The 23,547-nt window shown below is 60.5% G+C and overlaps 1 protein-coding gene across 1 annotated transcript; it reads left to right on the forward strand.

Annotated features, from left to right (window-relative positions):
- The first annotated feature begins 2,531 nt into the window (after window positions 1-2,531).
- CCDC102A (coiled-coil domain containing 102A) lies at window positions 2,532-20,097 on the forward strand. The gene is made up of 9 exons (XM_054711151.1): window positions 2,532-2,605; window positions 7,770-8,513; window positions 10,593-10,819; window positions 12,535-12,643; window positions 14,675-14,791; window positions 15,121-15,330; window positions 15,889-16,059; window positions 16,972-17,075; window positions 19,133-20,097. Exons 2-9 carry the CDS (start codon window positions 7,917-7,919, stop codon window positions 19,260-19,262), a joined length of 1,665 nt encoding a protein of 554 aa, XP_054567126.1. The 5' UTR covers window positions 2,532-2,605; window positions 7,770-7,916; the 3' UTR covers window positions 19,263-20,097.
- Window positions 20,098-23,547: the final 3,450 nt, after the last annotated feature.

A 23,547-nucleotide genomic window follows, 5' to 3' on the forward strand; every position in this document is an offset into this window, starting at 1 on the left:
CCATTGTCTTTTTGCATCTAGGATAACATAACTTGGAATGGCCACCACATTCTGCTTTCTGTCTCTATGCATTTAACTGCTCTAGGTACCCCCACAAACACACAGTATTTGTCCTGGGGGCAGGCTTATTTCACGGAGCACAGTGTCATTCAGCTGCAGCATGGGCCAGAATGCCTCCCCTTGTAAGGCTGGGTCACATTCCTTTGTATGCACCGCGTTTTGTTTCTCCATCCGTCCACCCGCAGACCCGGGTTGCTTCTAGCTTTTGGCAATTGTAAACATGGGTGCACATATCATGCCCCTTTTTAACAAAGACAAAGTCTGTAGCTGGATTAAAGATGTTTTGCTTACATGATATTTATTTTTATGGTTTTCTTCTATGTATGCCAGCTGATACAAATTTTCCATCCCTAAAATACATGTATGTTCTAAAAGGTAAAACGATTTTAAAAAAAATAAGCTAAGTTAAATAACGGCACCAGTGCTAAGTGTTGATGGCAAAAATGGTGGCAGATACAGGACAGAGAAGTGTGGGACATGCTGACACGAGCCTCAGTCCCAAACCACACCGTGCTGAGCTGGGAGAGACACTCCTGGGAGGTGGGCACTGGGGGCTGACACCCCATTAGCACTTCATCCTGAAGGCTGCCTGGAAGTGTGGTTTTAGGAACAAGAGTGACATTGGTAAACTGAGTCAGGTCTGGGCTCTGAGCCACACACCCCCCCCCCCCCAGCTGTGTGACCGTGGGCTGCCACTTGACTTCTGCTCCTCACTTTTCTCACTGGAGATGGTGTGAACAATGCCCAGCCACAGGGTGGGTGTAAAACAGATCATTCATGTGAACTGCCAAGCCTACGGCCAGCACCCATCTTGGTTCCAAGAATGGGTGGCTCCCCCAATCCTACACCCTGAAAGAGACACCCCTAGGACAAGTATTTTTTAAAAAAATATATGTTTTTATTGACTTCAGAGAGAGGAAGGGGTATATTAGAGGGAGAGAGAGAAATAGAAACATCCACAATGAGAGAGAATCATTGATCGGCTGCCTCCTGCATGCCCCCTACTAGGGATGGAGACCTCAACCCCGGCATGTGCCCTGACCGGGAATAGAACCATGACCTCCTAGCTCATGAGTCGAAGCTCAACCACTGAGCCACGCCGGTCAGGCTCGGACAAGTATTTTGGCTTTCTCTCTTAAGAGGGAAGACCCAACTGTAACAGCGCTCTAACTGGAGCTTAGGTTCACCATCACCTCACCGCCTCCGCCCCTCCCTGCCCCCCCTCTGGAAACTCTGGCAGGAACTCTGGGCGCTTGATCCATGGCTGCGCTTCGTGGCCATGGGGGTTTGGGTATGTCTGAGCCAACAGCCTCCCCAGCTTTAAAATGGGGACACCCGGTCCTCTGCGTCCTCTCTATCTAAATCTCACAGGCCCAGGCGCGCCCCAAGCTTGGGGTGCACCCTAGTCCTTGGAGCCTGGGCAGCAACATTCACAGGTTAGTTCCCCCTCACACATCACATGTCCCCACCAAAATCTGTCTCTCGCTGTCAGGTGCTGCCAGCGTTGAACCAGACAAATGCAAAGCAAATGAAAGAGAGTGAAACTGCCCATCTTGCAAAGGAAGTGAGGGGTTTCACGAAGTTGATGGGAGTAATGCCATAGCAACCGAGCAGCCGCTAACCACAGAGGAAGAACGCTTCTGTAAGAGAAGCGACCGTGACCTCAGAGAGGACTGTTTGACCAATAAAGGATTCAGAGTGATCCTTGGGCTTGAAACCCTCAAATATTTTTTGCAAAAATGACCTTTTTGTCGCAAAGAGCCGATTCTTCCATCATCCTAATGCCTACAATGGGTTAAAACTAATATATCTTCAGCATTTTTTGGTTTATTTTTCGAGGTAAAGTCCCAATCTGGCCAGGTTTCCCCGCACTCTCCCTGAGTTTTTGGTCCTCTTTCTGGAAGGATTCACCCCAGTCTGCCCCCCAGGGCACCGTAGGTGGTGAGAGGCCCCCCCAGAGTCTGCCCCGCCCCCTCCCGCCAAAACCGCAGACCCCCCCCCCCCCAACTCTGAAGGCGTCTGGGCCCAAGCCCGGCGGAGCCTCGCTGCTGCACGTCCGCTCGCAGCGCCGCGGGCACGAGGCGGAAAGCAGTTAACAAAGTGACTCATCCCGGGGTTCCCGCGGGGAGCTGCGGGGGGCGGGGGGCGGGACCCCGCCGGCGCTCGGGATCCTGAGGCGGGAAAGCGGAGCCAAGCCCGCGGGGTCTCGGGCCCCGGCCTCCCGTCCCCCACCCCCGGCCCCATGCGGGGGTGGGGCCTCCGTCGGGGTCCCGCCCGCTCTGCAGCTGCCCCGCGCCCCGGCGCGCGCCCCTCGCCCCAAACCCCCACCCCAGCGTCTCAGCGGGGGGGTCACGGCCCGGCCGCAGCCAGCCGGGTGCCCCCGCCCCCGCCGTCGCCCCGCCGGCTCCTCTCCCGCCCCTCACCCCCCCCCCCCGGAGGGAGGAGGAGACTCGCGGCCCTCCCGGCGACGGCCGCAGCCAGCCCCGCGCCCGCTCCGCCCTGCAGCGGCGGGTCGGACGTCCGGAGCCCGCGGGTCCCGGCCGAGGTGAGCGGGCAGCGCGGTGCCGGGGCGGGAGGTCCCCGCGCCCCGGGAACTCCCTCCCGGCCGTGCGTGTTCGCGGGCGGCCGGGGCTGCGTTGGGGGGGGCTGGGGAGGGGGCCGGGCACTCAGAGCGGAACTTCCTAGCCGCCTCCCCGGTTCCCCCGCGTCGGGCCTCCGGTGCGGGGGGCTGCGGGGGGGACAGGGCCGCCCACGCGATGCCGCGGGCCCGCCGGGCGGGAGGGGGCTGCGGGCGGGGCAGACTTTGGAACTTTCCCGGGGGACACGACAGTCCCCGGGCGAGTGCGGGATGGACGGGTGGCGTGGGCCAATCGGAGCCCGGGCCACCTCCCGGGGGCGGGACAGCGCCGCGCGGCCCGGAGCCCCCTCCGCCCGCCGCCAGGGGGTGCGGGGCGGCCCGGACTGGCCCGGGACGGGGCGAGGGGGTGGGGGTTCGGGCGGTGGGACGGCGGAAAGCGCGTTCCCGTGAGGAGTCGGGCAGGTGGAGCAGGGGCTGTGCCAGGAGGAAGGAGGGGGCCCCGCTGCCCCCTCTGAGGGTGCCAACGGGGAGGTCTGGCCGGGGTGAGGGCGCAGGGCTGTGGCGGGGGGTTCCTTCAGGTGGGCACACGGGCTGGACAGAGCTTTCAGGAGGCTCGTTAGGGCCCTGCCCGTCGTCCAGGTAAGAAGACAGGCGCAGAGAGGTTAGGGACTTGCGGATGTCACACAGCACAGCAGCGGCAGAGGGGGACTCAGGGATGTCTTCTCTGCAAACATGAATAGATCAAGGAGCTGCTGAGAGGCCGGGCTGGGGTCGGCCCCACCGAGGGCTCCCACCCTCTTCCATACAGCTGTGGTTGGCCACTTGGCCAGATGCGTGAGGACCCCGTTGTAGAGGTGCCCTCCCCCCCCCCCCCCCACTTTGCTGCTAGTCCTCTATGTGGATGTGGGAGCAGCTGCTCCCCTGGGCCTCAGATGGGCCATTTGTAAAGAAATGTTATAGTCAGTGACCAGGCTATCTTTGTGGCTCCTCCATCTAAGATGGGGGTATCTGAGACAGTCACCCCACCCCAGGGCTCAGGTCCCGCTTGCCTCCCTCCGTCCTCTCCTGGAGGTCCAGTGGCTGGAGCCCAGGCAGCAGGTCAGAGAGACAGGTGCCCACAATTTGTGGCTGGCCAGCCTGGGACCCTGCACTTATCCAATCAGGCTGTCCTCTGCGGTTTCCTGCTGGGCTCTGCTCCCTGCCCACAGCCAGGCCTGTGGCCCTGGGCCAGGCCCACAGCGCCACCTGAAAGGTTCTGGGAGGACATAGGGGGTTTCTGAGCTGGAGGGAGGAGTTGGGCCACCAGGCACCCCCCTAGTCCCCCCAGCTGACCCCATCCAGGCTTCAGCATGGCCCACTCCCCTCTTTGGATACTGAGAATCATCTAAACATGCTTAGGGCAAAACACAACGTTGACCCTCTGGGCCCATTCAGCTTCCTCAGGTAAGAGGCTTGACCACCCACTTAGCTATAAGATGACCTCTGACCCTGACCTTGGCCACAGACAGGCTCAGACACCTACCTGTCTCTGAGCCTGCCACAGAGTGACTCCTGATCCTTAGGATGACTCAACTCGCCCTGGTCGCAGGGGGACTCCCACCTGTCCGTCTTTCGTCCATAGCCCGGGAAGCATTTATGCAGCACCTGCTGTTTGCTGGGCCCAGTGCGGACAGCCAGCCAGACCAAGTGCCCTTGTGGACTTCACAATGTGGCCATTGCTGAAAAACAGGGAGGTGCTAGTGCTTTGGGATCATTCACATAATCTGTGTACGAGGTCAGGGAAGGCGTCCCAGAGGAGTGCAAACTGAAGGTGGGTCTTGAAGGATGTGTAGGAGTTTGCTGGTGGAGAAACAAGGGAGAGATATTCCAGACCAGTCCGCAGGCAGCAGGAACCACTGATCACTTCCTGTAGACAAACCCGATGAGGGCCTAGCCTGAGGCAAGTGTCGTGTGAAAACATTCTTGCTGCCCTTCTAGAGTGGCCAGCAGCTGTCTGGAGCAGTGAGGGTGGCTGAGGGCTGGGGTTCGGGAGCTCCGGGTCCCACTCAGCCTGTTGCCCAGCTAAGGGTACGCAGGTCACAGATCAGCCTCTGCTCTCCACCCTCCCAGCCAAATTGAAGCCAGTCCTCGATGCCGGGCCTGTCCTAGAAGCTCTGGGTGGCACGAGAGTCCCGCCTGGGTGGGCGGAAGCCGGAGCTGCAAAAAGCGGGCAGCTGGCCAGCTCTGGCGGTGGAGGGTCGTAGGGCTGTGCTCCCTGGGCGTTTCCTGGAGGTGATGGGACTGAGCTTGAAGGATGGGTGGGGGGTTCAGAGTCTGAGGGTTAGAGCAGGAGTAGACCCATCCTGCTGGTGGGAGGCAGGAGAGGGGAAGGTGGAGTGAGGAAGTGTCCCTGCGGTCTGCAGTGGTGGAACCTTCTGGACCTGCTCCTGGGGGTGCGATGACAACCTAGAGGAATCAGGAAGCCACCCCGGCACAGCGATGGGAAGAAGCCACTGAGCCTGGTGGGTAAGGGCAGCCGGCAGGGCCCCGGAGCCTGTCTCTGCATCCAAGCTGGACTGTGTTGTGCGTGAGTGTGTGCGTGACCAGGGCTCTGTGAGCTTTCGTCCCCAAGGCTGTGTTATGTGAGGGGTGGGTGGGCTGAGGAGAGGGGTGGCTGCTTGGCAGGGTCCGGTTGAATCTGGGTGTGCAGGGTTCCTGGTGTGCTAGGGGATGGGTTTCTCCAGAAAACGAGCCTTGGGGCCCGGCCCCCACTCCTTCCCACACGTGGGCATACGCACCCCGGGGGCCCCTGGGCCACTGGAGGAAGAGCAGGAGGGCTGTTCAGAGCCCCTCTGTCCCGCTGCTGTCCTTCCCCCTCCCCCAGCCCCCAGGAAGGGCCAGACCAGGTGCCAAAAAGGGGCACAGGAGCTGAGCCTGAAGCTCACCCCTGCCTTTAGCATGGGCGCCTGGAAGCCATTAGGGACCTGGGTGGCGCCCGCCCTGCCCCTTTTGCGACAGGCTTGGGATTCCTGGAAGGAGCAGGCCACCCCCTCCCTGCTGAGCCCACGCCAGGCCTGGCACCTCCCAGAGGCAGCGAGGGTGTGGCAGTGGCCCCCTCCCTGTGACCCTCTCAGTTTAGGGGCTGCAGGAAGGGCCCAGCAGACAGGGCCTGGGCCCCAGGGCCCCCAACCCCCCACCATCCCCGATTTCTAGCACAGCCCAGGCTGCCCGGCTGGCGCTTGGATTTCCTGCCTCCTTCCCCTCCCCCGCAGGCTCTCACTTTGTTTTTCTTTTCCAAGAGCTTCTCCGTGGAGTCTGGCCAGGAAAATGGGGAGAGGAGAGTGAGTGTCCGTATGCATGTGTGTGTGTGTGTGTGAGTGTGTGCATCCACTTAGCAATGAGTGTCTTTGCATGTCTGTGTATATCCATCCATGTGTTGGCATGTGTATGCCTTCACGTGTGTCCAGGACTCTCTACAGGTGAGCATCTTTCTGTGCGTCTGTCGAGTTGTGCGTGCCTCGGGTCCCTCTCTGAGTGTGCCTGTGCCTGCCTGTGTCTCTTTGTATCTGTGTCTGTGTGTATGGGGTGGGGGTCGGGGGTATCTGCAAATGTGCCTGGGTGTGCACAGCTGTCTGTGAACACACATGGGGTCACAGCCAGCTACCTCATTGCCCAGGTGGAGAGACTGAGTCACAGAGAGGGTATCAGCCTGCCAGGGATCCTTTGGGGAGTCAGTGGCATTCTGGGAAATGGAACCTCACCGGCATGGCTGTGTCTGGGTGCATGACTTTGTGCAGGTATTACTGGGCTTGAGACATATACATTTGTGTGTATGGACACATGGGCGGTGACAAGGCATCACCAATCCCAAACGCCCTAACCGTGGACTGTTAAAATACAGTTCCCAGCCTCCTAGCTACTGCACTGGACTCCCCAGGGGTGGGGCCGGGAGACTGCATTTAAAGCAACTATCCTGTTAGGGACAGAGAAGAGAGGACCTTGGGGCCTGGGGCAGGGCAGGGAGGGAATGCCAATCTGGTGGCTTCCCTTTTCACTGACATTAGATCACCTGCCAAGAGTGAGGGGTTGGAGACTGGGAGAGGGGACACAGGGTTGGCAGGCAGTGGTGGGACCAGCCAGTGTTGAGAAGCGCTCTGATTGGTCACTCTGAAAGGAAGGGGTAGAGATCAGGGTGGGCCTCAGGGGCTGGTGTGAGGGACAGGCTAGCTGAGTGGGGAAGGAAGGTCACTATGTCTCCATGGGCTGCTGGAGGTGGTCAGGAGGAGGCCACGTGGAGGGAGAAGGTGGCAGGTTAGGGACAGAGAGGGCCATGTGACTGGTTTATTTCAAAGGGGATGTGGCCTATGAATAGCAGAGCCTGACACCTCGCTGCGCCCTCAGCATCTAATAGGCACGGGTTGACTTCCCTCGCACCACAGCACGCCTGTATCACCAAACCCTCCCAGCGTTGCATTGGACTCCCCGATCCCGTATTGTCAGCTCTGCCTCCCGCTCTCTTCAGTAAATGTCCGTCATTTCTCTCGCGTCTGGAGATAAATAAATGAGATAATTCGCATAAGGCATGGTACCTGGCCTGTGGTGGGCCCTCCACAGGTGTCATTGTCATCATGTGCTAAGACTGAAACAGTGGCCAGGAGCCAGCTTCCGGCCCCAGCAAACTACAGGCTGGGGTGAGAATGGGGAGCACACAGGGGTCAGGGGTTGATCACCTGACCTGAGATGGTCCAGGAGGACTTCTAGGAGGAGGTGGTATCTCAGAGAAGTGTTAAGGATGAGAAGAGTTGGCCCGGTGTAGGAAGAGGCAGGAGGGCCAGCATGGAAGCATGCTGTGTTCGGGATGGAGATGGGAGAGTAGTAGTTGCTCAGTGTGTGAGAGGGGACTGAAGGTTGGGGACAGCAGATCAAGGCTGCAGATCAGCTGCCATTGCTGCAGGTTGAAGGGACTAAAGCAGGGAGGCTGGGGACCAGTGAGGAAGCGGCTGCAGCCCTTGCTCACCACTCCAGCCTCTCGGGTTCTTCCCGCGCAGACCATTCTCTCCGCTGTCCCCTGCCGGTCATGCCCTTCCCGCGGCTGCTGTTATGGATGAGGACAGATGGCGCCACAGCCTGCTAACGGTGTGCCCTCCCACAGGTCCCGGAGGCATCCCCACCCGGCGGCCGGAGCGCGGCGGGTAGCCGTGTCATCATGCACAGTGGCATCGCATCTGCCGGACGTCCCCCTCGCGGCCCCTGAGTGCAGCCCACGTTCAAGTCCAGGGCCCACAAGTCCGCTTGCGCCATGAGCCACGGGCCGAGCCCCCGGCTGGCCGAGTCCCCGCAGCTGTCCAAGGGCAGCCTTCTGACCATCCTGGGCAGTCCGTCCCCCGAGCGCATGGGGCCGGTGGACTCGCTGCCGCCCACCCCGCCCAGCGGCACTCCCTCTCCCGGGCCGTCCCCCGCGCTGCCGCTGCCGCTGCCGCCGGCGCCCGCGCTGCTGGCCGACGGGGACTGGGAGAGCCGGGAGGAGCTGCGCTTGCGGGAGCTGGAGGAGGCGCGCGCGCGGGCGGCGCAGATGGAGAAGACCATGCGCTGGTGGTCGGACTGCACCGCCAACTGGCGGGAGAAGTGGAGCAAGGTGCGCGCCGAGCGCAACCGCGCGCGCGAGGAAGTGCGCCAGCTGCGCCAACGCCTGGACGCGCTCACCAAGGAGCTGGCGGGCGCCCGCCGCGAGCGCCAGGAGGTGCAGGGCGAGTGCGAGGCGCGGGGCCGGGAGCTGGCTCGGCTGCGGGGTGCCCGGGGAGCCGCCGGCCCTACCCCCGAGGGACTGGAGACAGAGCCTGAGCGGGAGCACGAGCCGGTGCGCGACGTAGGGTCCGAGAGGCCCCAGAGCAGCCAGGTGTGTGGAGGAGGCGGGGCTGCGGGGCAGGGGCCTGGCCCTGGGGTCCGGAAGTGGGAGAGGCTGATGTGGGCAGAGGTAGAGGCTGCCCGGCCCAGAGCCAGAAATGGTAAGGGCCTGGTGCCCTAAGAGGTTTCACTCCTGTGGTTTGACCTGGTGGGGCCCCAGTCACCTCCGTTCCGGAGACCCCTAGGGCAGAGTCCTGGGTCCTGGGTTCTGGTGGTCCCTGCACTCCCACACCTGAGTGGTCAGCAGAACCAGGGGATCAACCCATTTGGGCCAGAGTGGGATCTAAGTAAGTACTTGCCTGGGACGCCTCCATCAGTAGCAGAGCTGAGCCCATTCATTGGTTCAACTTGAATTTGGGGGGAGGTGAACACAAGCACCAGTTAAGGCCGAGGGGTGGGGGGCCGGGAGGGCACTAGGAACACGCCCTCCTGAAAGAGGCCCCCTGCAGCTGGGACGAAGAGGGTGCAGAGGAATTCGCGGTGAAGCAGGAAGATGGGTGGGCACTCCAGGCGCGGCAGTGGCGTCAGCCAGGGGCACCTACACGGAGGCTCAGCTCCAGGTGTGCATCACCCAGTTCATTCTCACAGCAGCCCCCGGAGGTGTTTGCCTTACGGAGGAGGACACCGAGGCATAGAGAGGTTAAGTCCCAATGTCTCCCAGCTGGAGGCGAGTTGCTGGGGAATTGAACCCAGGTGAGCTCCAGAGGCCATGGTGATAATCAGTGGCTGGAGCATTGACGGTGGGTGTGGAGGGCAGCGACCCCCTGAGCCAGCACGCCTGTCACCAGAGGCCATCTAGGGACAGAGCCCAGGCTCGGGTTGCTTCTAGCTCCATCCCCAGACTCTAGCGAGGATTCTTGGTGGTCCCTCTCCTCCCCTACCAAGTCCCCTCCCTCCCCTGCCCAGCTCCCTCCACCCCTGTAGGCTAGAGTGGGCCCTGCTCCCTCCTGGTAGCTGAAGCCCCCCTCCCCCAGGCCTGCCTGGTGTTCGGAGGCGGCAGTCATTGCTCTGCTGCGGGGCAGACCACAACAGCCCGCCAGCGGCCTCAGGGCTCCCCGGCCCTGTCCTTGTCCGGTGTCAGTCACCGCCCGGGAGGCGGCAGTCATTGCTCTGCTGCGGGGCTCAGGGCTCCCCAGCCCTGTCCTTGTCCGGCGTCAGTCACCGCCCGGGAGGCGGCGGGTGCGGCAGGCAGAGCCCTGGTTGCAGTCTGAGTTCGTTTGCCAGCCCAGCCGCTTTGCTCCGCGACCAGAACAAGTCCCTTCCCTCCCTGGTTCCCTGTTTGTGACATAGGGCATTGGACCAGGTGGCACCTGAGACCCCCACCCAGACTCCGAGATACAGGAGGAGTAGAATCTCACTCCTTGGGGAGTCCTCGGAGCCACTGTCCCAGTCTAGTAGGGACACTGAGAGCCAGACAGGGAAGGGAGTGGCCCCTCGTCTGGAGAGGCCGTGGGGAAGGCAGGCTGGAGCAGGGTGTCTGGGGTTTGTGGCCAAGGCAGGCCTTGGGGGTGGACAGGGGCAGGGCAGGGGGGGCAGAGGGAACAGGGGCTTGGCATTGGGTTAATAATCCCTGCAGCTTCCTGTCGGGGAGCTGGTTCTGCTCACAGGGCCGCCTTACTGTTCAGCTCTACCGTGTCACCTGTCTCGCGGTGCCTTAGTGTTTGCACCTGAAAAATGGGATCTTAAAGCCAGAATTCCTTTTGAAGGAATTTAGTTCCTGTTCATTGTAGGAATCCCCTACTTCTACATTGATCCACACCAGTGTCCCACCATATGTTTGCATACTTACAGTGACAGGGAGCTCACTACCTCTCCTGGGAAATCTTCCAGCATGCAGGGAACCCTGGTGGCTGACTCTTGTGCAATTCCAGGAGAAAGGGGAGGCCCAGAGAAGACTGTGTCCGCCCCCCTTTCTAGGATGCAGGGGCAGGCTACAAAACAGGGATCTGGGGCCCAGAAGGGCTGAGTGACTTGCCCAAGCTTACCCCCCAGCTGATTCCAGACCCAGGGCCTGGGAGAGGCCAAGAGGACTCAGCTGCCACTGGTCCAGCTTCCACCTTGGTCCCCGCAGGAGCTGGAGCTGGCGGAGAGCCTGCTGAAGAGCAGACCGGAGGAGCCCGAGGGCTGCTGGGAGACACGCAGTGCAGGGACCGGGGGCCCACGGGGCAGCTCGGGCCGCCAGGAGCGCAACCGGCTGCCCTGGGAGGACACAGCAGCCATGGAGGAGGAGGCCTCCAAGTTGACTGCCCTACGACTGCGGCTGGATGAGTCCCAGAAGGTGCTGCTCAAGGAACGAGAGTGAGTGCTGGGGGCAGGCAGGTGCCAGGGGGGGGGGGGGCCGGCAGGTGCCGGGGGGGGGGGCCGGCAGGTGCGGGGGGGGGGGGGCCGGCAGGTGCCGGGGGGGTGGGGCAGGCAGGTGCGGGGGGGGGGCAGGCAGGTGCCGGGGGGGTGGGGCAGGCAGGTGCCGGGGGGGTGGGGGGGGGCAGGCAGGTGCCAGGGGGGTGGGGCAGGCAGGTGCCGGGGGGGGGGGGGGGGGCAGGCAGGTGCCAGGGGGTGGGGCAGGCAGGTGCCAGGGGGGGGGGCAGGCAGGTGCCGGGGGGGGGGGCAGGCAGGTGCCGGGGGGGTGGGGCAGGCAGGTGCCGGGGGGGTGGGGCAGGCAGGTGCCAGGGGGGGGGGCAGGCAGGTGCCGGGGGGTGGGGCAGGCAGGTGCCGGGGGGTGGGGCAGGCAGGTGCCAGGGGGTGGGCCGGGCACCCTCAGCACCACAGCGTGAACATCAGTGTCACAGAGCGTGAGACTCACTGAAGGGGAGTGGTTCTGTTTGGGCTTGAATCCTGCAGCATTAGAGCAGTGTGCTCTGCCCGAGGACCCCGTGCTAGTTTTCTATTATTATTATTATTATTATTACTACTACTACTACTACTACTACTAGAGGCCCAGTGCACAAATTCATGGAGGGATGGGGTCCCTCAGCCTGGCTGGCCATTGGGGCGATTGGGGCCAGCAGGCTGGGGGGAGAGGGACCGCAGGAGGCTGGCTGTGGGAGTGCACTGACCACCAGGGGGCAGCTCCTGTGTTGAGCATCTGCCCCCTGGTGGTCAGTGCGCATCATAGCTACCAGCCAGTCATAATAGTTGCTTAGGCTTTTATATATATAGATTAATTCAAATAATATGTAATATGCAAATCAGAGTGAGGTTCTAGATCTTTTTCACCCCCAGGGATGTCATGTACACATTACCGGATGCAGGGTAATTCCTGGATGGGCAGGATGTCCTGGGCACTGCCAGGTATCGAGTACCCCTGGTCCCTGCCCACTAAATGACGCTGTCATCATGACAACCAAACACATCCCCATGGATTTCTAACACGCCTCCTCGAGGGTGGCGCTGTCTCCCCTCAGAACACTGTGTTAGAGTCGCGAAATATTAGACCCTCAGAACGGGAGCCGGGCGTGGTGTGGGATGGGGAAGCGCAGCGTGTAACAGTAAGCGCAGCTGTTGGTTGAGCACTTACTGTGCTGGAGCCAGGCACCGTGCTTGTTACCCATGGCTCCTCACTCATGCACAGGGTCATGGAGAACTTGGGAATCCCACCCAGGATGATGACAAGAGGGGACCTCTAGATCCGAGGGACATTGGACAGTGTTTCCCAGCTTTTCTAATGGCAGAACCATGTTTTCAAGCCAGGCCTTGCAGGGAACCACAGTACATGAAACAGGAGCCGGGGTCGTATTTGGCAAATGATCCTGGGGCCCAGGGAGAGGGGGCACCTGCCAGGGTTGGTCAGTGCCATGAGGCCTGGTCATCTCCTCACACCATGCACTCGTGGGAGGGCTCTAGTTCCAGGAGGAATCCACAACCAGGTGCCTGCCACAGTGTGGGATGCCAGGACCTTGAATGCCGAGGCAAGGACTTTGGCCTTGGGTTCTGCAGGTGCAGAGTGCATAGGAGGACTCTGAGCAGAGGGCGCCGGTGGGCTCACCCATGTCTGCCTCTCTCTGTCCCCTCCCCAGGGATAAACTGGCATTGAGCAGGAACATTGAGAAGCTGGAGGGGGAACTCAGCCAGTGGAAGATAAAGTATGAGGAGCTGAGCAAGACCAAGCAGGAGATGCTCAAGCAAGTGAGTCTTGGGGACCAGGAGGGCTTCCTGGAGGAAGCAGCATTGTGCTGTTGAGTTTCAGCAGTGGGAGTGCGTAAAAGAAGGGAGTTCGTTGATTGTCAAGTGCTGGCCACGCACTGTTCTGAGTGCCGGGTGGGCAATGTCCCGGCCTTCAGGACCTCACCGTGAGGAGGAGGATCGGGGAGGATGGCAGGAACCAGGCAGATAAATTCATAAGCTATGAAGTAGTCAGAACAGTATAAGAGGGTTGGGGTGGTGGGTCAGGAAAGGCCTAAGAAGGTGACATTTGAGGCAAGACCTAAAAGGATTAGAAGAAGCCACCCTTGAGAAGATAACGGGGCAAAGTTCCTCGCAGAAGGCAAGGCAGATGCAAAGGTCCTGGGGCCAGAACAAGCCTAACGTGTCCAGAAAATGAGCCAGCGTGGCTGGAGGGTAGTAAGTGAGAGGTGAGGCTGCAAGGAGAGCTTTGAGGACCAGGATGAAGGGGAGGCGTCTGATGGTGCATTCACTGAGTGCCTACTGTGTGCGAGGTCTCACTGGAGCCTCGTGGCAGTCGGCGGCTGTCCCCATTTCACAAGTGAGGAAACTGAGGCTCCAGCCAGCAGAAAGGGGACTCGGCTTCACCACCACAGTATGGCGGACTCGAGCAGGCAGGGGTCAGTGTAGGCAGCCCTTCCCGCCTCCTGTGCAGGCCCCCATGGCCACCAGGGGGCACAGCCACCCCGAGAAAGCTGGCTGGACCACAGACCTCAGAGCCTGCATCTGCTCTGGAAGGGACACTGGCCGTAGGGAAGCTCCTAAAATAGATTCCCAGAACCACCCTCGTCCTCCTGATCATCGTCTTGGGGACTTGGGTTTAGGAATCTGTCTTTTTAATTTTTCTAAATTGGGAAGTGTGATCATTTGCAGAAAGGGAATAAAACACAAACGCACAGTTCCGGATTACTTACAGAGATCCGCTTTGTGTCTGACTTCTTTCCCTCACCGTGTGTGCAAGGCCATCCCCGTCCTCACGCACGGCGCGGCGGTGGGTTGGTTTTCCCTGCTGTCAACACGACGCTGCACTATGTCCGAGCGCCCAGGGGATTCTGATGCGGCCAACCCCGCTCCCACACGCAGACCGTGGCCAGCCAGTGTCCATGGAGGGCTCCCCGATGCCAAGGCCTTACAGGGGTACAAAGGTGGACAGGCAGACAACTCTCTGTCCTCCCAAGCTCCCATTCTAGAGGGGGAAGGTGGCAAGTGGAGGAGGCACCCGCTGCAGGTGGGAGGCCAGCAGAGGCCGCCCTGAGCAGGGCATGTAGGCCAAGGCCCGCATGAGAAGAGTCCATGCTGCGAAATACCTCAGTGTGTGAGGCAGAGGGAGCCACATGTGCAAAGGCCCTGGGGTGGACAGGGTGTATTTGAGGCTTAGAAAGGAGGCCACACAGTGAACTAAGAGGAAGGAGGTGGGAGGGCTTTGTGAGACCATAGGGAGGGGTCAGCCCTTACCCTCAGGAACCCAGGATGGGGACATGATTGTATTTATCTTTTTAAAAGCTCACTCTAGGCGATTGTTGTGGAAAATGGGTTGATGGCCGAAACCGGTTTGGCTCAGTGGATAGAGCGTCGGTCTGCGGACTGAGGGGTCCCAGGTTCGATTCCGGTCAAGGGCATGTATATTGGTTGCGGGCACGTCCCCGGTAGGGGGTGTGCAGGGGGCAGCTGGTCGATGTTTCTCTCTCATCGATGTTTCTAGCTCTCTCTCCCTCTCCCTTCCTCTCTGTGAAAAATCAATAAAATATATTTAAAAAAAAAAAAAAGAAAATGGGTTGATGGGGGGCTGGGCGTGGACACCGGGCGGCTAGACGGTAATGCGGTAGGAAGTGAGAGATGTCGGAAGCAGCACAAGTGGTCAGATTCAAGGTCCGTTCCACACACCCGCTGGCCCATTTGGGTGCCATCTCTTCGCCGGGCACTCCTCACCAGTGCCCCCCCTCGGGGCTGGTTCTGGGTGCTGTTCACGTAACCAGGCTGGGCTGTCTCCCGCAGCTCAGCATCCTGAAGGAGGCTCACCAGGACGAGCTGGGCCGCATGTCCGAAGACCTGGAGGACGAGCTGGGGGCGAGGTCCAGCATGGACAGGAAGATGGCTGAGCTGAGGGGCGAGGTGGGGCCTCCGGCGGGACCCAGGAGGGCTGGGGGGCCATGGGGCCCTGCTCTGTCAGCTGGGCCCTTGAAAGAGGCCTGTGCTCTAAGGGATCCAGGCACACCCCAAGGGGTACCCCAATCTGCAGGGGGCAGTTCCTCTCCCACACAGAGACCAAAAGCGCCTCACATCCTGCACACGTGAAAGAGCCCAGGTTAATTATAGCCACTGCAGCTGGACCTGCTTCCTGGAGCCAAAAATGGCTCCAGGAGAGTCGGGAGGGGGGAGTCCAGCTCAGCCCTTCCGTGCCCCTTCCCCAGGGACCCTCACCCTGTCCTGCCCTGTTCCAGATGGAGCGGCTGCAGGCGGAGAACGCAGCCGAGTGGGGTCGCCGCGAGCGGCTGGAGACGGAGAAGCTGGGCCTGGAGCGGGAGAACAAGAAGCTGCGGGCGCAGGTCGGGGACCTGGAGGAGGCCCTGGCCCGCCGGCGGCGGCAAACGGCCAGCGCACTGGACTGCGACCTGCGGGCCAGCCAGGCTGCACTCTTCGAGAAGAACAAGGTGGGGCAGTGGGTGGCGTGGCCAGGACTGGCGTGGCCCTGCCTCCCCATCCAGCCAGGGCAGAGCACCTGCTGTGTATCCAGTGTCAGCCCACAGGGACCCGGGGACCCCTGAAGTGACAACTAAGGACAGAGGCTGCTCCTCCTGGGCACCCACTCTGGGTCAGGCTCAGTGACCGTGGCAGTACCTGCATTTATTGAGCACCTACTGTAGGCCCTACGCCAGTGCTTTCTGTCCGTTATGTCACTGAATCCTCTCAACAGCCCTTCTGTTTATGCAACAGATGTTTGCACCAAAGACTCCAGACCTCATCCCTCCCCAAAACCCTGACTCAGCTCAGTTACACGTGCAACGTGGAGCCACTGAGTCACCCACCTAGGCCTGCTCACCTCACTGGATGTCACCTCTTAGCCTCCAGTTGCTCAGCCAAACCTCTAGTGCTGGTATTTGTGACACCAGGTAGAGAGATTCTGGGGAGCGGGGACACCAGCTCCCCTAGACCTGCCGGACGCGGTGCCCTCGGACACCGAGCCATCCCCTCCCCTCTGCTCCCTGCAGGAGCTGGCAGACCTGAAGCACGTGCATGGCAAGCTGAAGAAACAGTTCCAGGAGAAGGTGGCAGAGTTGGCACATGCCACCCGGCGGGTGGAGCAGCACGAGGCGGAGGTGAAGAAGCTGCGGCTGCGGGTGGAGGAGCTCAAGAAGGAGCTGGCCCAGGCTGAGGATGAGGTGAGCACCGCTGAGGCCCGGGGGCGGCCTCCAGACCTCAGCTATGGTAGGAGTGTCACTCCATGCTGAGTCCCCAGAGCCTGGCATGAGCCTGGCTCTCAGGATGTGCGCAGGGTAGAGAGGGTGGGTGGGTGATGGATGGACGGTAGATCCGTGTGTGGGTAGGAGGGTGGGAAGAAAAATGGACAGACGAGGTTGATGAGAGGTTGAATAGATTAATGGGTGGATGAGGGACAGACTGTAGGTGGTTAAATGGAAAGACAGAAGGATCACTCCAGGGATGGACGAACAGATGGATGAGGGACTGGGTGGACAGATGAATGGGAGAGGGAGAGAGGGCGGGAGGAAGGATGGATGGATGAGATGTGGCAACAGACGTCTGATGGGTGATGGGGTGGATCGATGAGGATGGGTGAGTATGTGGAAAGATGGATGGCAGTGGACAGTGGAAAGATGGATAGGCCACTGACTGCATCAGTGGGTGGAAGAATGAATGGACAGGGAAAGAAAGACAGAAGGATGGGTAGATGGAGAGAGAGGTGTGTCTGGGAGAATGGAAGGACACATGGACAGGCAAGGTGAAGGGGTGGCTAAATAGATTAATGAATGGTGAGTGGGTAAGTGGGTATCTTCATGGGCAGATGGATATTTCCATGGATGAATGGTCGCATGGGACAGACGGATGAGGGTAGATGGGTAGGTGGGTTGATGGATGGGCCAGTAGCGTGGAGTATTGGAGGAGGGGTGGGTTTAGAAGGGAGGGGCAACGGATGGAGAGGAGCACCAGGGATGCTTCCCTGGAGGAGGTGGGCCTGCTCTCCGGGAAGGACATTCCACGGGTGAATGGCAGGAGGCAGGCCAGGCTGGCCCAGCCAAGGTGACCCCGTGCTGTTGGCCCTGCTCACCCCCCAGCTGGACGAGGCCCACAACCAGGCGCGGAAGCTGCAGCGGTCGCTGGACGAGCAGACGGAGCAGAGTGAGAACCTGCAGGTGCAGCTAGAGCACGTGCAGTCCAGGTGGGCCCCACGTGCACCCTGGGGGAGGGGCTCCATCCGGGAGAGGATTCCTGGCGGCACAGAAGCTAAAGGAAACTCCCCCCCTCCCCTCTCCTCCGGGCAGGGTCCGAGCTCAGCTCCAGGAGAAGGGGGAGAGGGAAGAGGGCCGGGCTCCCTGGGCCAAAACCCTGTCCCCTCCAGGCAGGAAGGGCCGGCCGGAAACCGGGGAAGGGGCGTGAGAGCAGGAAGCGAGACCAGCTGGGACCTGGGATTGTCCCTGTGGCCAGAGAGCAGGAAGGGTGGCCAAACAGGTCAAGGCCAAGGTGGGGTAATAGGTAGGGCCCATGGGCTTGGGGAGCCATTGACAAGAAAAACAAACAGCCTCGGGGTCCTGGGCTGGGTTGACCCGGGCCAGCTGGGATCGGAGGAAGGGGAGGAGCCCCAGCCTGATGGCGGCCGAGTCCTCAGACCCCAGGGTCTGGGGAGCCCACCACACACTCTGCATTTCTCCCCGCCCCCCTCCCAGCACCCAGTGAATTGTACCCTCTCTCTGACACCCCTTATAGAACCGTAAGGTATCAGAGAGCGTCAGGTCCAAGCCCCTCCCCACTTCACAAGCCCCCTGCCTGAGGGGCCTCCACCCTGACCCACTCTTCCTGGGCTGGGCCCTGGGCCGGCCCGACTCCCATCCTCTTATCTCATGGGATCGAGAGAGCCTGGGCTCTGCCTGGGTGGTGGGAATCCTGGCTCTGTCCTTCATAGCTGTGTGGTCTTGGGGCACTTACTTAACCTCTCTGTGTCAGTTTCCTCATCTGTAAAATGGGGGCAATACTAGCTCTTACCTCTTGGTTGTTAGAATTAAAGGAGCTGGTATGTGTTTATAAAAGCACATCATAAAAGCTGCACAACTGCCAGCTACTGTGTTACTATTACCCCAGGGTGGGGGGCTCAGAGTGGGTCAGATACGGTGCTACAAGAATCGTGCTCCTGTAAGAAGGGAAGGGGGAGTGTTTTTTTCCTAGACGGTTGGCAGATGAGGACACTAAGGCACAAGAGGGTCAGCCACACCTCCACGCCGTGGCCATCTGCCACCTGAGCCCTTATTTACTAAGCACGTACCATGTGCTGCTGTGTGCACAGTACCTGCTTCTGGGAAGGGTACAGGCTATGGAGCCAGACATGGCCAACCAAGCCTCAGTTTCCCCTTCTGCTTGGGATGTTTCCTCTAAAGTGCTGGGCAGGGGCCCAGGCATGAGTCCAAGTCCCTCTGGCTGTGTCTGGCCAGCTCTGCCCACTCCCCGCCCCAGCGCACCCCCAGAGAAGGCCGCCTAGCCCCAGGGCTTTCCCGCCGTCTGGGCCACATTCTTCGGGAGCCATAAACTCCCAAATGGACAGGCAGGCACTGCCCAGCCTCTCAAGTGCTTCCATCGGGGAGGGCGCGGCCGCCCAGGACCGCTGCCTCGTTTTCTTTTCCAACTTTCTGTGCTTTAATGTTCCGGGGACGGCACTAAATCACAGCCAGTGATGGAGGCCCGGCTGCGCCCCTCCGCGTGTTAATAATTCATGCTTCCCGTACGATGCCGCCAGGCAGCCTCTGCTGGGGGATGGGTGCCGCGCCGCAGCTCTTCCCAGGCCCAAGCTTGCCTGGTGCATTTTGGCTTTGGAACTTCAATGTGAGAGGAATAGGGCGGCGGGGGGGGGGGCACTTCCTCATAGACACGGGCTGGAGGGGACTGAGACCCCCACACACACACACCCCCCACACACACACCCCCCGTGGCCCTTAGAGCCGGGCTGGGGTTGGACTCGCAGCAGCCTGACCTGAGCAGCCGCTCACCTCTCCAAGCCCCCAGCCCACTCTCGCAAATTACTCACCTGCCTCGTACCTCGGTTTCTTTGTCTGTAAAATGGAGGTGATAATAGCGCCTCCTGTCATTTCAGGGGCCTCTGGGAGGCTGAGATGAGGTAATGTTTGTAAAAGGCCCAACCTGGTGCCTGGCAGTGGCAGCCAGTGGGATGCTGCTGTCAGCCCAGCTGATGAGTCCCACGCCCTGACCCCGCTGTCCCCCACCCCCCAGGCTCCGCCGGCAGCAGCAGAACGCCCCCCTCTTCGGGAAGATCCGCAGCGCTCGCTTTGGCCCTGAGGAGGCCGGGGATGGAGCCAGCGACTTGGATGAGGACGAGGACCTACAGATCCAGGTGGCCTAGAGCTCCAGGGCTGGCAGGACTGGCCCGAGGCCGCAGCCCCCGGGCGCTCGGGCTGACGGCCACTCACTGATGCCGCTGCCTCCTCACCCTGGGCGCACCCTCCCAACGGCCTGTGTTTATATATATAGATATATTTTTATATATACGCCTGGTGCTATAAACACAATACCGCCCCAAAGCCTGACCTAGGCTCCCCCACCCACCAGGACTTTCATGGAGGGGGGGATGGGGTGTCAAGAGAGGGTCGTTGGGTCCCCAACCCAAGCTGCCTCTCTGAGCCTTGGGGGCTGGGCGGGAGCTGTTCACAGTACAGTGATAAACCAGTCTTTTGTAACGAATGATTGAGGTTCTTGGGGTGGAGTCCTGAGCGGGAGGCAGACCTGGGCAGGCGGTGTGGGAGGCGGCATCGGCCTGCACTGGCACCGAGCCTAAGTTCAAAAAGATCAAGTGAGTGAATGAATGAATGAATGAATGAACATCTGAGCTGCGGGATGGTCTGGGACCCACCTCCTAGGAGGGGAAGGAGACAGGAAGGTGCACGTGTTATCTGGAGAAGAGGAGACTTGAGTCTGGCTTTGATGGATTCAGACCTCAGCTCTGCCCCTTACTGGCTGTGCAACTTTGAGGAAGTGACTTGCGCTCTCTGAGCCTCGGTTTCTCTGTCCGTAAATGAGATGTCTCACAGAGCCATCCCGAGAATCAGGTGGGTTCATCGGGAGCTCAGGAAAGGTTCGTTGTTATTGAAGTACTCGGAGGGATTTGCCAGCTGGGCCCCACAACGAGGGACGAAGTTCAAGTGACTGGTAGTTTACGCAGAAGTAAGTGTAAACAATAAACAAGAAATCCTTTTATCTTTTCCCTGGCCCTGCTCTAGGTAGTGAAATTATAGGTAATTTTAAGTTTATTTTGGATACTTAATCTCTAAGTCCCTCTGTAACCAACAGACTTACCTTAAACCTGGTGGGAACTGTTATTAACACAGCAGCACACATTTCTGAACCTTCGCAAGTCGAGGTAGCATTCGAGACACCTGCCCGTGATGAGACCCTTTAGTGAAGCCCCGGGGCCTGGTTTCTGCGAAAGGAGGCTGGCAGGATTCTGCCGACACGGGAAGGTGGTGAGTTCCCTGTGTCGGCTGTGCAAGGAGAGCTGGGCGCCCTGCTGGGGTGGGGAGCAGCATTCAAGGACTTCCTTCTTGAGGCCACAACCGGGGGAAGCCACGAGCCTGACAGGAGGGGAGAGGCAGGCCCAGGAGCCCAGCTGGGGGTAATAAATCCGGGCTTGAATATGCCTGTTGCCAGGCCTAAACTGACCATGCCTGTGAGGTGGGGTTTGCTGTCATGACAGGGAGGCCCCTCTCCCCTCCTGGGCTCCAAGGGGAGAGGATGGCGTTGGGGACACCCAGCCATGGGGACCCCCCAGCGGGTCTTTCCCCCATAAGCCAGGGCCGTTGGAAAAGGGGCTGCAGGAAGACCATTTCCTGCCAGGGGTCTTTCTGTTTTCTCTCCCAGACAGGAAGTGGGCTCCAGAAGAGGCTGAAAATGCTGCCCTTTGACCCCTGGGAGCTAGGAACCAGGCCCTCACTGACAGCAGCCCTGAGAGCCGCCTCCCCAGGCCCCCGGGCAGACATGCCATTCCCAGACACAGAGCAGACCAGCGGCTGGCTCCCCCAGACTCCCTGGCACCTCCAGCGAGATAGTGTTGAGCAGGGGCCCCATTCCAGCCCCTGTTGTGGGCGGGGCCACTCCTGAGAATGTCAGTGAGGAGGGGGCCTGGCCGCCCACCTCCTTTATACGAGGGAAATCCAAGACTCGGGAGGCAGCCGCAGACAAAGGGCTGCAAGATTGTCCGGGCCTGGACTGCGGGCTCCCTCCCTGCTCAGGCCTTCCCTCCCAGTGGCATCTGCCAAGGGAAGTGTCGGCTCTGGCTCCCACGATGCTGTAGAAACGAATGCATTGCTGATACTAGTGATGGGGTTTTCTCATCAAAATAGAGGTTTCTTTCTCTGGAGAAGTCAGCACCTTGGATGGCACCGAGCTCACTCACACTCCCGCGTGGACACAGCTGCTGGGCGAGAGCCGGTGCTCCCTGCACTGGGCAGTTACCCGGTGGGTGCAGTCCCGCCACGCTCCGCAGCCTCTCCCTACATCCACCTCACTTCTGGGACTGCCTGGCCCCTGGACGCCTGTGGGTGTTTTTCCCCTTGACCTCAGAGCTCGGACAGGTTCCTCGTCACCTCAGGGATGGCCGCTAACGCCCTGAGCCATGCCATGGGCTTCCCTACCCATGAGGCAGGCACTCCCCTCCTCTCACTTCGCACTGAGGATGCAGAGGCTCGCAGGAGCCAGTGACGGTCCCCAGGCCACGCAGGGGTGACGCCCTCATTCCAGGTCAGGTGCTGGAGGCCAGACCCACACTCCCCACGGCGCCCCTCCAAGGCCAGGCCCCATGCGGTGCCACTCCTGCCCCCCTCCAGCGCCCTGCAGCCAAGATGAGCTTCCTGGCTGCCAGCCTGCTTGCCCCTCCCCCACCAGCCCTTCGAAGTTCACTTAATTCTGAGAGTATTGGTGGGTTGTCACTTGCCTGCATCTCCGGCCCCACCAGATGCTCTGGCCCAGTGGTCTGCAAACTCATTAGCCAACAGAGCCAAATATCAACAGGACAACGATTGAAATTTCTTTTGAGAGCCAAAAACCGACTTCGAATGGGCCACGAAGTTTCAATCACACTGTACGTGCGTGCCCGCACGTGGTATTTTGTGGAAGAGCCACAGTTTGCCGACCACTGCTCTGGCCTATGGGGCAAAAAAACCCTCCCAGCAGCCAGCACAGTGCCTGGGCCCAGTGGGCATCCTAAAAGGAAGGAAAGAAGGATGGATGGATGGATGGATGGATGGATGGATGGACGGGATGGTAGAAGGTTAAAGCCAGAACCACCCCCATCCCCCACCCGACCTCCCCGCTCCCACCCCGGTCCCACTGCAGTACCTGCGGGACTGGTTCTGTTGGGTCTTTCTGCTGGTCAGCTAAGTTTCCAAGAGAGCCACAGTAGCCCGGGGGCAGCAGTGTCCGCCTCCGCCTGCTCAGGTGCCTGGACAGGCTGGAGAACCGGCTCGGCCAGATCCTGCCCCCCCTCCCCCGCAGCCTGAAGCTCAGGGCCCTGGAATCTGCTCTGAAGGCTCGGCCTCCCAGCTCTCCAGCTGAGGTTGTTTTTGCCCAGCCCGACTACCCTACCGGACAGACCCTGGGGTTCCCTGCCCCAAATCCTACCCAAGAGCGAGCCCCTTGCGCCCCATCCCTCTGGCTCCCTCTGGCTTCTAGACCCAGCTGCTTTTTTTTTTTTTTTAAATATATTTTATTGATTTTCTTACAGAGAGGAAGGGAGAGGGATAGAGAGCTAGAAACATTGATGAGAGAGAAACATCGACCAGTTGCCTACCGGGGATGTGCCCGCAACCTATGTACATGCCCTTGACCGGAATCGAACCCGGGACCTTTCAGTCCGCAGGCCGACGCTCTATCCACTGAGCCAAACTGGTTTCGGCGACCCAGCTGCTTTCTGATTGGCTGTGTGCTTTCTAGCAAGCCCCTGCGCCTCTCTAGGCTTTTGTTTCCTGATCTGTAAAATGGGAACAAAAGCAACTGGAGGCCATGTATTTGTCCAAACCCACATCCAATAGCATGACCTTCCTGTTAGTGTTATTTTTCGGGCTTTCCTCATGCTCTGCATCCCCTGCCACGCCCGCAGTGCCCTGTGCCGGGGCCCCAGCCGCCCTGGCACCCTCTGCGCGGGGCAGTGAGGGAGGGGCCGGAGCCTGAGGCAGCACAGCTGAGGCCGTCAGCCCCCCCCCCCCCCCACACACACACACACACACACACACACACGCCACCACCACCACCAGCCTCCGCCGCTGCTGATTGCAGGGTTAGCAGATGCCAGCTGCCTCCAGGCCCCAGGCGGGCGCCTCCCAGGAGAGCGGGGGCTCCTGGAAAGCCTCCCAGTCCTGGAGCCCACAGGCCCATGCACTGGAGGTGCTCTCCCTGGTGCCCAGACTCCCCTGCCCCTGGGGAGGGGCCTGAAGAGGTGTAAACCTGAGGCCTCCTCCGGTTTTCCCACTCCCCAGGCTCCCCCACGTCAGAGAGCATCCTGGCCGCCCCTCCCCCACTGAGGAACGCGCCGAGGCTCCCACGGCTGGGCCAGCAGCTCCACATCCGGAGCGTGGAGAGCACTCCCCCAGGTCCCTTGGTCTCCGGTCCCTGCTGATCTAGGGTACAGCGCACAGCCC

Source organism: Eptesicus fuscus, chromosome 21 (genome assembly GCF_027574615.1).
Source record: "Eptesicus fuscus isolate TK198812 chromosome 21, DD_ASM_mEF_20220401, whole genome shotgun sequence".
In the NCBI taxonomy this organism is placed as follows: domain Eukaryota; kingdom Metazoa; phylum Chordata; class Mammalia; order Chiroptera; family Vespertilionidae; genus Eptesicus; species Eptesicus fuscus.